The 13936-nt window shown below is 30.9% G+C and overlaps 1 protein-coding gene across 1 annotated transcript; it reads left to right on the forward strand.

Annotated features, from left to right (window-relative positions):
• The first annotated feature begins 9445 nt into the window (after positions 1 to 9445).
• Positions 9446 to 13477, forward strand: LOC130808638 (BTB/POZ domain-containing protein At3g50780). Its single transcript, XM_057674092.1, has 3 exons — positions 9446 to 11011; positions 11946 to 12879; positions 12993 to 13477. Exons 1-3 carry the CDS (start codon positions 10379 to 10381, stop codon positions 13094 to 13096), a joined length of 1671 nt encoding a protein of 556 aa, XP_057530075.1. The 5' UTR covers positions 9446 to 10378; the 3' UTR covers positions 13097 to 13477.
• The last annotated feature ends 459 nt before the right edge of the window (positions 13478 to 13936 follow it).

Here is a 13936-nt window from a genome sequence, read left to right on the forward strand (position 1 = left end):
ATGATAAAATATAAATTAAATAAAGCCTAAAGAATTATTCGGGCCTTTTTTTCGAAGGGCTTTGTAAGAAATGGGTCGAAAACGAACTTTATTATAATTAAAATGAAAGGGGCTATAAAAGGGTTCAATAAGTGTCAAAAATGGACCTTTATAAATGTGTAATTTAAATATTATATATGACAATGTCAATGTGAATTATTATAAATGATGATTTAATTGCTATAAATAATTAAATGGGGAATAAAACAATTTTTAGTAATAAAAATGAGCCGGATTGGATTGTATCGGGCTTTGAAAACCCGGCCCATTTAAAGCCTATACTAAATTTAAAAGGCCCATATCCAATCCAGCTCATATTTATATAAGCCCCGCTCGACCTTTATCCGGACATTAAACATTGCTAGACAGGACTAAGACTTTAGTATTGACTAAAATGTTGGTGTTAGGAGATAAAAAAATCACTAAAAAGCAAGAAAAAATGTAGTTGGTTTTCATTTTGATCTTTATGAAAAATAAAAATGACAATCATAGGTATGATTTTAAGTGAGAAAAAGAATCAAATATTGTGAGATCCAAACTAAAAATTTTGGTCACTACTAATTTAATATACTATCTAAGTATGTAAGTACTAACTAAGGCATTTCAAAAAAAAAAAAAAAAAAAATCTCTTCAGAGATCGTCTTTTTGAGAGACATATCTTAGGCCCCAGCCCATTAAAATTTAATGGTTACTTACCGTGTTCTTAATGCCTACTTACATTATATTTAATGCTTATTTACCATATCCTTAATGCCTACTTTTAATATTTTAAATGTCTATTTACTTTATTCTTAATGTCTATTTATAATATTTTAAAAAATATATAATGAGTCGGTCCAATTAGAGTTTTTTTTTAATAAGAATTTGGGGAAAAAAAGGTACTAACTAAGGCTACTTGCTTGAGTAAGCCCAACTACTCCTACAAGTTGAAGTAAACCAATCCAAGTAAGCCCAACTACTACTATTCCTAGATGGGGTTTAAACTTAGAAGTTAGAATGTTAATATTTGTGATTTTGTATACTATTCTCCATTTCTTTTTAATAGATAATTTTTTTTTTATCTATTTGAGAGTTTTTTTTAATAGTATCTGATTTTGTTTCCCCTTGATCGATCATAAATTAAAGAGCCAAGGGGATTGGTGGTGTGTTAAGTGTTGTAAGAAACTGGTCAAACATAAGAAGAAAATGACTTTCAATTAAAATTTGTGTTTATATTATAATAAGATAAGAAGAGTGGAATATATTGTCGCTTTTAACTAATTAACTAAAACAAAATAACTAAATGTAAACTAATAAAATAATAAAAATGAAATGAAATAAATCATATAAAGAAAATCTAGAATAATGAACATCTATAATCAAGCATGGCAAGAATAAAAGTAATTAACATTGCCATGCATATAAAATCAATTCAAATTTAGGTACTCAATCAAAAAATTGTACTATAGCACATTCAGTGACCACACAAAATTTATGGTAGTAGTGAATGATGGGATACTCAATAAGACTCTACAGTTGAAAATCATTTAAAATTCTTTCGGCCAGTCTTCTAAGAAAATGTTTCTTTGATAGACGACTTTCAGACCCAGCCTACTAAACCTTAATGTCCACTTGTTATATCCTTAATGCCTACTTACATTATCGTAATGCCTACTTATAATATACTTAATGTCCACTGAAAAAGTACTTAAAATGCCTACTTACAATTCTTAATGCCCACTAGCCTACTTACCATATCCTTAATGCCCACTTACAAAATCTTTAATGTCTACTTATAATATGCTTCATGCCCACCGAGTAAGTACTTAAGTACTTATAATATTTTAAATGCTTACTTACAATACTCTTAATGCTTATCAAAAAAACTTACTCTATGTTCTAAATGCTTACTTACATTATCTCAAAGAGACGTCTCTCACAAGAATATGTGAAATTCTGTAAGGATGATCGAGGAGACAATTATTGGGCTTAATGGGTATTTGCCTATTTTAACTTATCTTTATAGGATTAAATGTTATCTTTTTAAGTTGTTTCATGTTTGACGTATTTTGACTCAACTCTTTGGGGTGTAATTAATGAGGACAAAGATTAGGCTTTGTTTGGAATTGACGTTGATAGAACATCCTATCTCAAAATATATTATATATCAGATCGTAAAGTAAGAATTTAAATGGCGAGAAAGTATAAAATCCTCTTGTCTTAAATAATCCTTAATTTGGGTAAATAGCATGTCACATGTAGACAGCGATTTTATGCAAAAATGCCAAAAGATAAGCATTATGATTGATGCATGGTGCATAATTTTACAAATTCATGTAGATGTTTTGACATAAGGTTGAATTTGTGTGTTTCTTCATGTCTGTAGCTTCCCAATAATCCTACAAATATATTCTTATTGGATTAGCATAGCTGGATTTGCTGCTTGATGTTGTGCTAAGGGAAAAATCATAGTCCATAGAGTAGCTAGCAATTGTTTTGTAAGTACGGACATTAAATTGACACGTATTAGTTAGGACTTTCGAAGTACTTCTATTAACTACTATTATGGTATATATGCCCTACTTATTATGGACACTTTATGAATAATTCCATTTTCTATCACAATGTCGTATGTACATCAAGTTTTTGAGATTGGATAATTGTTTGTCTATTGTTAGGGATCATTCATTCATTTCTAGTTTATTAAATGCTAATTTAATTTGATATTTTTTAAAAAAATATTTTCTCTTTGCCAAAATTGATGCATGTTTTTAAATTATTATTAATTTTTTATCATCATTTAAGATTCAAGTAGGAGATGGCAACTCTCTAGAGGGGTTAATAGATAGTATGTTCATTTTTTATTTTTCATTTGAAATTTGTTCCAAGGTCTGAAATATGTTTTGAAAGATTTTTGTCTGAGGCAAAATTGAATGTAAAAATTAAAGTATGTAGAAGTAAATTTGAAAAAACGCAAGATATGATATTAGGTTCAACTACCAATAGTCTAATCCTAATCCGTAGGTTGCAAGTGTTTGTCATTAACTTTAAAACCTTAGATCACTATTAGAAGATCTTACTATCTTCTCCATATCTTGTTCTTCCCATGAGAAACAATTAAACAATTTCATTTTAATGAAAAATAAAACCTAAACCTCAAATTAAAACAACACTTTAATAAGTGTTTTACAAGAGACTTTGCTTACTATCTCATAATTCTTACTTAATACAATTTTACAAATTAAACTAAGGTAGTAAGAGATGATGAGAGAAGCGAGCTTCTAAACGTTTTTGTAATGCTTGAAAATAATTTAAATGGATGTGTATACACTTGGGATAATTTTTTTTATCTGACTCGAAGAAATGATCAGAAAACCGATTGAAAAAATTGAATTTAACCTGAAAAATCAACCCAAAACTCAGGAAGTTGATCGAACCCGATAAAAATCGAGTCTGTCGGATCAGGTTCAGGTGTGACCCGTTAGGTCAGAAACCATTATTTAAAATTACAATAATCATGTACTTGGACTAAGAAAAATGGTAAAATAACCCAACATTATTAGTTAATTGCTAACTTTACCTCATAAGCTCAACCAAACAATTGTCCTTTTAAAAGCTCAATAAATCAAGCATATTAAGAGGCATAGTAATCAAGTAGACATGGCCCACTTTCGCAATGAGTATGTATCATCTTTTTTTAGCACATATATTAAAAAGTAATAAATGTCGTTTTCACGAACTTTAACAATTTGTAAGAGACACACAACACGAATCCTTAATAAACTCCTATCTCACATATTTGGTCAAAGTAATATGATCTATACTCAAATTTTGAAAGAAGTAAAATTATGAGAAAAAAGATTTTAAATTTGAAGTCATAATCCGTTGGGTCAATCCGAATCGACCTAGGACTCGAAATGACCCAACCCGAGAATGATTCGATCGAAATTAATCTGAGCTGAAATCCGTCCGATCAACTGTTTTCCAAGTCTAGCAGTGTATATTGTGCTCTTCTCAATATTGAAGACCTTATATAAATATTGAAAGCCTTAAATATTCTTTGCTACCTCAGTGCCTTCAACAAAATTGACTATTGGCTGTATCTTGTACTTTAATCTAGATTTTAAAATTTAAACCAAACTATTGTGTCTTAATATAAATAAAAATACATAACAACACGTAAAAAAAGGACATATAATGCAGCATATGAAATGAAAATCATAAATCATAAAACACAAATCATAAATCATAAATCATAAACTATTTATTTTAGTGTTGTCCATTTATTTTTTTTTCTTCATAATTACAAATTATTTTCAATGGTTACATCGGGCTCACAATCTCAGCTTTTGTTTATAGTGTTTAAGATGAAGCTAGCGATTATATTCTCCGAGTAAAAGAAGAGGTTATATAGTTGGATTTAGATGGGCTTAAAAAGTATATTACATAGTATTCTTCGAAAATGTGATAGGAGTACATGAGTTTAGCATGGAACAAAGATAGGAGAAGGACAAGGCGTTGTGTAACTGAATAAACCAGCAAATAACACTTGTTCATAAATGTTATTAAAGGTCAGCAAACTGCCAAACCACATGTAACTATACTAACTAGCGTATGCCCTATACATGCCAGGGTGGCTAACATTATTACACCAACTGCCAATTCCAAATTACTTGCACCATTGTAAGATTTAAAGCACCATTTATTCATTTATCTTATTTTATAATTAATTTTTAATCTATAAGTTAATATATAGTTAAATGAGATCTTATCTGATTCGTCTCATTTTCTCAATACAAAGATAACATAATTAGAGATATTAAAAATTGAATTAGTGCATTAGACTGAGTGAAAAATTAAATAATACGAATATTTTAAAATGGAGAAAGCATTTTCATTTTAATTTTAAATATTTTTAGAATTAGATTTTTTGTCGATTGAACAACAAATACGACTTTCCATTAAAAATCCCAATTTCGATTTTAAAATAACCTACTCCTTTTTCTGTTTATCCTTTAATAAAAAGTTATTTTTTTAAAACGCACATATTCTAATTATAATTTATAATTTCTTATTATTATTATTATTATTATTATTATTATTATTATTATTATTATTATTATTATCCTACAAATTGGCTCCAGTTAAGTTAATTTAATCTCATTTAAAAAAAGTTTATTTTTAATCTTCTTTACCATCATAACATGCAAGCTTAGCAGGTTCATTCTTCGGTCCCTAATTAGCTACTTTTTCATCATCCAAAATTAAAGCACCACTAAGAAATTAAAGCAATATTAAAAAGATTTTTGTGTTCCTAAAAAAGTACTCCATTATTCTACTGCTTTTTCTAAAAAAAACTTTTTTATTGTATGGTATTGCTCTACAAGTTATGATGCGTCCTTTCAACTATTAAACCATTATAAAATGTTTATTAGTGATAGAATAGAAGAGTTGGAAATAATAAATAATGGTTTTTTTGAACTTTGCAAAATGGTTAAATTAACTAGGATTAAAATTAATCACCTGACACTTTATTTTTCTAGGTTAAGTATTAACAACGTTTTTACATCAATCATCTATGCCTAAATAAGAATTTGAGATATTAAATAATATTTTTATTTTTTAAACAAACGAATACCTTTTTGTATAATTACGCGAATGGTTATCAAATTTTACTCTTATAATTTATGCAATTAATTAATAAATATTATAAAAATATTCAAAAATATATTAGTTTTTTTTTTTCTTTTAAACGGATTAATTAGATCATTAATTAGTTTGAACTTAATTATAAATCTGTACACCATAATTATTTCAAAAATAGGACCATTAGATCAACTGTGCAAGTTGGCAAAGTTCAAGTAGAGCGGCCATTTAAATACTTTTTTAGCATTGCGTAAACGGCAAATAGCACCTAATTCTTCTGACTAATAGCATTATTATTTTCACTCAATATTCTTATCGCACTATTAATGAATTAATTAATCAATAATTGAATTTATTTTTTAGTATTAAATAAAAAATATTATTTATTTTTTAGTATTAAATAAAAAAAGTTGTATGAGATAGTTTCACCGAGAAACATAATTCATAAATATATTAAATAACATATTTAATACACATTATGAAAATATAAATTCCTTTTTAAAAATTATCTAATCAAGAGAGTATCTTAGAAAATAGGTTATTATTAAATTTATTAAAAGCAGTAAAGGGCAAACCAAATCATCTAGTTAAACGCAAGTGAGGCCCGTGAGACAGCTTGTAAGAGTGAGATTGAGATATTCCCAAGTAGTTGGATCCACATTTACATTATTATTATTATGATTTTAATTACATAGTCTACCCAATTAGTGGTTTGTTGGTGCGTTACCATCACTATTCATCACTATTAAGATTTGAGGATAAACCTAACACATACTAGCCAATCAAATTTGTAGATTCTTTTTTCTTCTATAATTAGTATCCAAATATTATCATTATATATATATATATATATATATATATATATATATATATATATATATATATATATATATATCAAAAGATACATCAGTATATGACGAGAGAAGTAAGAATTTTTAGGCCGTGACAATTTGTCACATAATCTCACTGTGGCCTACTCGTGTGGACACGGGACATCCGTGGGCTAGAGCCACAAACCCACAGGAATGAGCGTTGACTTGCACATACACTAGTTGAGGTTCATTGTTTCCCAAAACCATATGGTAGTAGGAGGGATTAGGTCACCCAATATATATGCAAGTCTATAACCCACTATTTTATTGATGTGAAATCTTATCTCACATGTGAAGTATTTTCCAACAAGAATATGAAATAAGAATATGAAAACTGGTGCCCAAGAAAATAGAAATTGTGGAATTTAGTAACTTTTTCGGTTTTTACGTTTTATTTAACAAACGCTCCTGAGATATTTGTTAATTAGGATAAAACAATTGAAAAAAATTGTAGTAAACTAGAGTATAATATATCAAACTTTGAATTTTATATATTAATTATATAATTAAATATTACATACATTTGGAATTTATTGTCAAATAACGCATTAAAATATATTATATTATTTTTATTTTTTTATTTTATAATTTATTGTCAAATGCGTTCATTAGGTTTTGTCTATTAGATAATATACCATTCCTTACTCCATAATCTTAGGTTGCAATTAATATTTTCATTTTGATCGGCGCTCCCATGTTCAAAGCAATTAAGAAGCGCTACAATTGTTATAATTCTTTGAATGATAAGTTGGCAATTCTTTAGCCTTTTTTAGTCATGCTGCTTCAGCTAACATGCGATCACTTCAGGTTGTTTCAATATCTATTAATTTAGACTTTTATACATTGCTATTAAGTACACATTAGTACAATAAACTATCATTTGAAATTTCAATAAATGATCCAAAGAAAAGAGATTGACATCATCATCTAATAATAATTTAAAACATTAATCAAATTTTTACTTGGTGGTGTTGAGTAATTCTCTTGCCAAGTGATAGTTAATTAATTTGACACATTACTTTAACAATGATTAAATCGATGTAGTTACAAATTTTTTTTCTCAAAGTAACGCTTCAGTAAATCAAAATTCTCACATTATCTTCACTATATTTTTATATTTCACTCTAATGTCTATGTAAGAAAAATTTTATAAGATTAGACGATGAAACCATTACTCTATTTAATAAGAGTATGATTTATCACCATCCAATCCTCTTCAAATTATGATCAAGTTTGATGAGTGAAACATATACTATTTAGTGTTGAAATAGAAAATGAATTGTGAAAGAATGATTACTTGTTGGCCCTTTTTGGTTTTTATGATGACTACACTTAATATAAACAACTGTATTTTAGAGATTGTGCACAGTTCAATATCTGGTCTTGATAAAGATCATTGATAGTACCTAAGACTTGGTCTATGGACTTTGTACGTGTCTAAAATATCCAAGGTAGTTAGATAGGAAGATCGTTGTAGGATGTCAAACGTAGACAGGAGATCTACTGTTCCTAAGTTGATAATCCGACGATACTTGTTGATGTATGGGTGAGACTAATTTGTTGTATAATTAAATTAATGAGTTATTTGGCAAAAGAATTTTATAACTACTTTTAATAACCGTCACATTTTGTAAAGAGGTGGAGAAAACTTCTCCTAATTTTTCTCCACGTTAATGGACATGAACTACTGGGTTTTATTTAAGAAAAATTAAGTTGCCTTATTTAGAAAATAAAAAACCGATAGCTTTATTACTTGCAAAATAAGTTCCACTTATTCTTCCTTAATTTTAGGATTAAGGATGAAGTGGTTAGTTATTTTCCTTACTAAGCTACGTGACTTTTCTATATAAAAGGAAATAGTTTTAACCGATTATGTGGGCGTGTAGAAAAAATAACAAGAAATATTCTTTGCGTAAAAATTGCCAATTAACTTTGAAATATTTCTCGTGCAACTCATTAATTTTATCCTTAGGTTTTTGGCCTTTGTAAAAAGGTTTTTGAAAGAATTGTTGTAATTAGGCTTGGGGAAGTCTAGGGGAGAAAGAAAAGCTTCGTGGGAAGCGAGAGAAAGAGAAAAAGAAAGAGAAAGAGAAAGAGAAAGAGAAAGAGAAGTTGGTCTAGGTTTGTTTGCTTTATGTAATTGTAACGAATTGCCTAAAAAATAGTAGCGAATTTGAAATCTCGGGGGATTCGTGGTTTTTCCTTCTATTTAGATCTAGAAGGTTTGCACGTAAAAATTGTGTTGTCTCTTTCTAAGTTTTTGATTCTGCAATCTAATTCTGCAAAAACAGGACAAAAACGCTTAAACTTACCAAACAACAATTTATCTCTAGTCGTTTCTTCATTACTTATTCGATGTTAAAAGAAAAAGAAATTGTGTTGTGAAAAAGTATTACTAATATACGTAATCTTAAAAAAAGAATGAAAATTATTAATAATGTAGCATTGAAAAGTGAACTTATGTGAAACTCCTCCACGTGGAGAGTGGAGACAAATAGATAATAGAAACCATTCACATTCAGTGCCACATAACATTAGCTTATTAACATACGCAACATGTAATAAATGGTCATTTCATAGCCTTACTAGCCTTTGACACTCGGTGCCACATAACATAACTTATTAACCTATGCATCAATTCATCATGTAATAAAACGATCGTTTCTCAATCGTATTGTACATTGTACTAGTAACTAGTAAGATAGACTAAGTTAAAGTTTTTTAACATAAATACATAATCAATGATTTCTAATTTCTGACATCTACAACTTATTACCATTCATAGGATTCTCTAATCTTAATTATGTATAGCAATCTAAGGCAGTCTTGGCCAAAAAAGAAGAAAAACAACGCATGAAAAGTCACATTACCTGAACTCAACATCATGACACTATTAGCATAAGCTTAACCTTAAAGTTTGTCTTCTAAATACCTTAATTATTTTTTAAAACTAACTGTATTAATCCCCACGAAAACATAAACAATTGTTGTCTTGTCTGGCAGATATTGTTGGATGGGCCCAAGGGAATCCAACTCCATTAAACCTTCTTGTGTATAAGGCATGCTTTGTTTGATCATTTTCACTTTTCTATAGTAAAATAGAGTGGAGAGAGTATGAGATATTGGGAATAGTTTTAGGGGAGCGGTAGCAAGAATCGAAGTTAGATTTTTATTGGAAAAGTGATTATGCTCCGACTGAAATAAAAATCGATGTTAAGGGAGAAATTAGAAATTATATAAGAAAAGCAGAATCATACCCATTTCTTTAATTTTTCAAAAACAGTTGTTTGTACAGATATCCACACTGTTAAAGTTGAGAACATGTCTCTGCACTTGGTCCTATAAACCCACCACCTTATTCTTTCTGTTCTTTTCCTTTTGTAATTTTTGAGGGGTTAAATTAAATTACTTTTTCTGGGTTTTTCCATTTCTTGCTCTTCACAATTTGTTTACTGGTTCCCTTGATTCTTAACAATTTAAGACTATTTTCACACTCATCATTCTCTAAGGTGAGCTCTTTATATTAAGTCAAATAGTTGGTGGGAATTATATTTTGATGGGTTGGATTGGTTGAATTTATACTTCTGATTAATTATTGATATTTTTCATCCAGAAAAGCTATGCTTTTACCTAATGTGTACTTTTTTATGATCAATTGAAATTGGGGGTAATTGTAGAAATTTCTCAAAGTTTCAATCTTTTTGTTGGGTATGAATGATTTGCAAATTTAGGGTTTCAAGCTGTGATCTTTTGATCTCTGTTTAGACTTTGTAGTTATTCAAATTTAGTATTTTTATCAGGAAAGTTTTTGGGTTCCTGAGATTTTTGGCATTAATGAAGTGATGTCTGAAGTAAGAATCAACAAAGGAGAAACCAAAATCAGAAATGTCCCAATTGCTGTGACTTCTGATGGTTTCTGGTGTTGTCCTTCCCCAGTTGTTTTCCAGAAAAACCTTAAAACACAAACTCCCCTAAATAAATCAAAACCCCAATCTTTATCACCCCCTCAATCAAATTCTTCTATTAACAAGAAACAAACACATTCAAATGAAAAGAAATCGTCGCAAAACCCGTCTAACATGGAACCTCTAGATGATCAAAAGAGTGCCAATAATGGTACTCAAGCCTCTAATGTGGGTGTAGGAGGGGAGAGAATTCCTAAACATAAGACTGAGAGTTTGCCCAAAAAAGTTTCAATAGAGTTTGGTGAGGCAGGAACTAGTGATATGAAGGTTGTTCTTTATGGGAAACATGGATTCTCTGTTAAGTTGAATGTTCACAAGAATGTTCTTGTGGAAAATAGTATTTTCTTTGAGGAGAGGTTAGCTGAACAAGAGTCTGATGTTCCTTCTCTTCAAATTTTGGACTGTGAAGATGTTGAAATTTATGTTGAAACGATCGGTTTGATGTATTCGAAAGATATGAAGCATCGGCTTCTCAAGCAAAGCGTTCAACGAGTTCTTCGTATCCTTAAGGTAATAACTGAGTAAAGGATCTTCTATTGAAATCTGGATTGTATAGTTTGCTGTGATTTTCGTGCAATATTGTGATTTAGGTTTTTATGTGCTCTAAGCAAGAACATATGCATAAATGTTTGCTTTTTGTAAGATTCTAAGTATTTGTTATACGATAATGCTTTCTTGACTGACTCAAGAGTCAAGCCTCCTGTTAGGGGTAGAAGTTTTTAGTTTTGTATAGATGTGTTTGATTGTCTCCTATGGAAGTTCATCCAATTGAAAAGCCTTGGTAAATCTCTACAAGTTCGCGTCTTAGGTATCTTAAGGCTAGATTTTGACTGCAGCTACTCTTGTGAGAGGCAATCTCTACACTGATAATATTTATTATTGGGCTATTTAGCCCATATTTGAGGCCTGTCTCTTGGTGAGACCGTCTTATATGAGAATTTGTGTTTATACTTATGGATGCTTGGGTGTTCTAAAATGATTTTTATTTGATTGCATGTTCAGATAACAATAATAGAAAGGAAGGGAAAAAAATTTGAGGGAAGATAAGGGGAAAGTCAGGTTTCATTCCGTTCAACTACTCTTTTTTGAAACAATGTATCAAATAAAGGAGAAAACGATGCTTCACTTTCACTCCGACTTACTCTCCAAATCCTTTTTTCATCTAGATACACTCTTTTTGATAGGAAGTAATTGTTATCTTAGAAATTCTTAGTACGGTTTTATAATAAAGAGACCATAGTCGATAAGTATTTCTTTTCTCGTGTTTTAAGACATTGTCGTTTAGCCTTTCGTTATTTGTAGTTCGGCCTTAGGAGTTTGTGATTCTTTGGTTTAGATTGGTGAAATTGGGGTATTAGGATGCTTGAAAATATAATATTGGTAAAATCTTCCGCTAATCCGTCAGTAATCAGTATATCTTGGCTAATTTTCGATATTATTGCAGGTTGCTGAACTTATTGGTTTTAGCTCATGTATTCAAGTATGTTTAGATTACCTGGAAGCTGCCCCTTGGGTTGGGGAGGAGGAAGAGGAGAAAGTAGTGTCTTCAGTTCTGAGACTCCAAAACGAGGGTGTTGGTGTAAATCCGGTCCTTAAACGAGTCTCTTCAAATATCGTGAGACCACCTAAAGACACGTTGTGCGAGATACTGGAACTTGTTCTTAAAAGTAATGATGAGAGAGGTCGTCGTGAAATGAAATCTATCGTCCTGAAACTTCTTAGAGAGAATAGCAGCAGTACAGATTGTGGTAGCTCATCGGATATATGTTACGAAACAATTTATTCTTCATGCAGAAGCAGCTTAGAATTGTTGTTAAACCATTTTAAAAGGGCCACTGGGCCAGAATTTTGTGACAAGCCTATTGACTGTCAGGACCCTCTGGCCAAACAGATTGCTCTAGAAGCCGACAACCTTGCCTGGTTGTTGGAGATCTTGGCCGAAAGACAAGTAGCAGATGAGTTTGCACTAATGTGGGTTCGACAGCAGGAGTTAGCGAGCTTACATCAAAAGCTTCCCGCAATGACTCGCTACCATGTTAGTTGCATAACTGCAAGGTTGTTTGTCGGCATTGGTCGGGGGGAGCTGCTTCCGTCAAAAGACACTCGTCATATGCTATTACAAACGTGGTTGGGGCCATTAACGAATGACTACAGCTGGCTGAATCATGGGTGCAGATCATTTGATCGGAAGGTTGTGGAGGAGGGTATTGGGAGAACGATCCTGACATTACCCTTGGATGATCAACAGAGTATTCTTCTTTCTTGGTTGGGTAATTTTCTAAAAGCGGGCGACAATTGCCCGAATCTCCAAAAAGCTTTTGAGGTTTGGTGGCGTAGGACCTTCATTAGGCCATACGCTGAGCCACGAGTTAACCAAGGTTAGTCAGATAACTCAATGACATCATAGGGTGTATAAACTAGAATAATTACCTCAAGAAAAGTATTCACCGGTGTAGTATTTTACGTGCTAATTTGTTTTTATGGTTTGAAGAGATATGTAGTGTGTACGTCTTGCAATCTCTAGCCAACGATTTGGCTGAGAGATGGATGCTAATGGGAAATTTGAGTCTTCTGAATCGAAGACTGTGTTTATAATCTGATGAAGCTGTAGCAACCGTCAAAACATGAGGATTGGTGACTTGCTTACGTACAAGCCTTTGTTTCTTGATTGAGCATTGTGTTTAGGGCACTTGCTTACGATAAATACGAGCCCTGCTTAGGTGCATGCTTACGTATAAGCCTTTGTTTCTTGATTAAGCATTGTGTTTAAGTACTTCTAAGATCAAGAGTTAAAGCTTAAGAACTTAAGTTGTACAGGAAGAAATGCTGCAAAATTAAGCTAATTTGATTTCTAAATATAGTTGTGTATCAACTTCTACTGTTGTACAGTTCTAAAGTCTAAACAGAACTGCTGTGAGGTTTGCTTCTTGGTTGTTGAATGCCATTTTATTTGTTTGTTTATTTGCCTTTAATAAACTGGTCTGATCACTCTCAAAAACTGCTGTTATATGAAGTATTTTTGAGTCCTGAAAAAACACATTTTCGGTTGAGCAAGTCTTCTCTTTTAAGTGAGCTCTTAACTCGGTCTAGCCCAAAGTTTAGTATTTCTGATTTCCTTTGGAACTATGTGCTCAATTGAGCATGTTGTCCGCTCGATCGAGCACGTGGTTTGCTCGATTGAGTGGCACTGTAAAGTCGATCAAGTTATTTTATGCACAAATGACTTGTCTTGGTGAATTGATTCCAGGGTATCAAGACATGTTTGTAAGAGTAAGCATTAGTTCAAATCTTATCATAAAGTAATTGATGGTGAATCTCTCTGCATGATAAACAATTTTTCAATCAAAGCTCTTGGAAAGAGAGAAATTAAATTGATGTTTAAATCGAACAATACTTTAGTGCAGAATAATGTTTTATTTTCTTCTCATGTTGTTA

This window comes from Amaranthus tricolor, chromosome 3 (assembly GCF_026212465.1).
Source record: "Amaranthus tricolor cultivar Red isolate AtriRed21 chromosome 3, ASM2621246v1, whole genome shotgun sequence".
NCBI lineage: Eukaryota > Viridiplantae > Streptophyta > Magnoliopsida > Caryophyllales > Amaranthaceae > Amaranthus > Amaranthus tricolor.

Coding starts and splice junctions, on each gene's coding strand:
- LOC130808638 (XM_057674092.1), top strand. CDS start 10,379: ATGTCTGAAGTAAGAATCAACAAAGGAGAAACCAAAATCAGAAATGTC. Junction 11,012..11,945: donor GAGTTCTTCGTATCCTTAAG/GTAATAACTGAG, acceptor ATATTATTGCAG/GTTGCTGAACTTATTGGTTT. Junction 12,880..12,992: donor TGAGCCACGAGTTAACCAAG/GTTAGTCAGATA, acceptor TATGGTTTGAAG/AGATATGTAGTGTGTACGTC.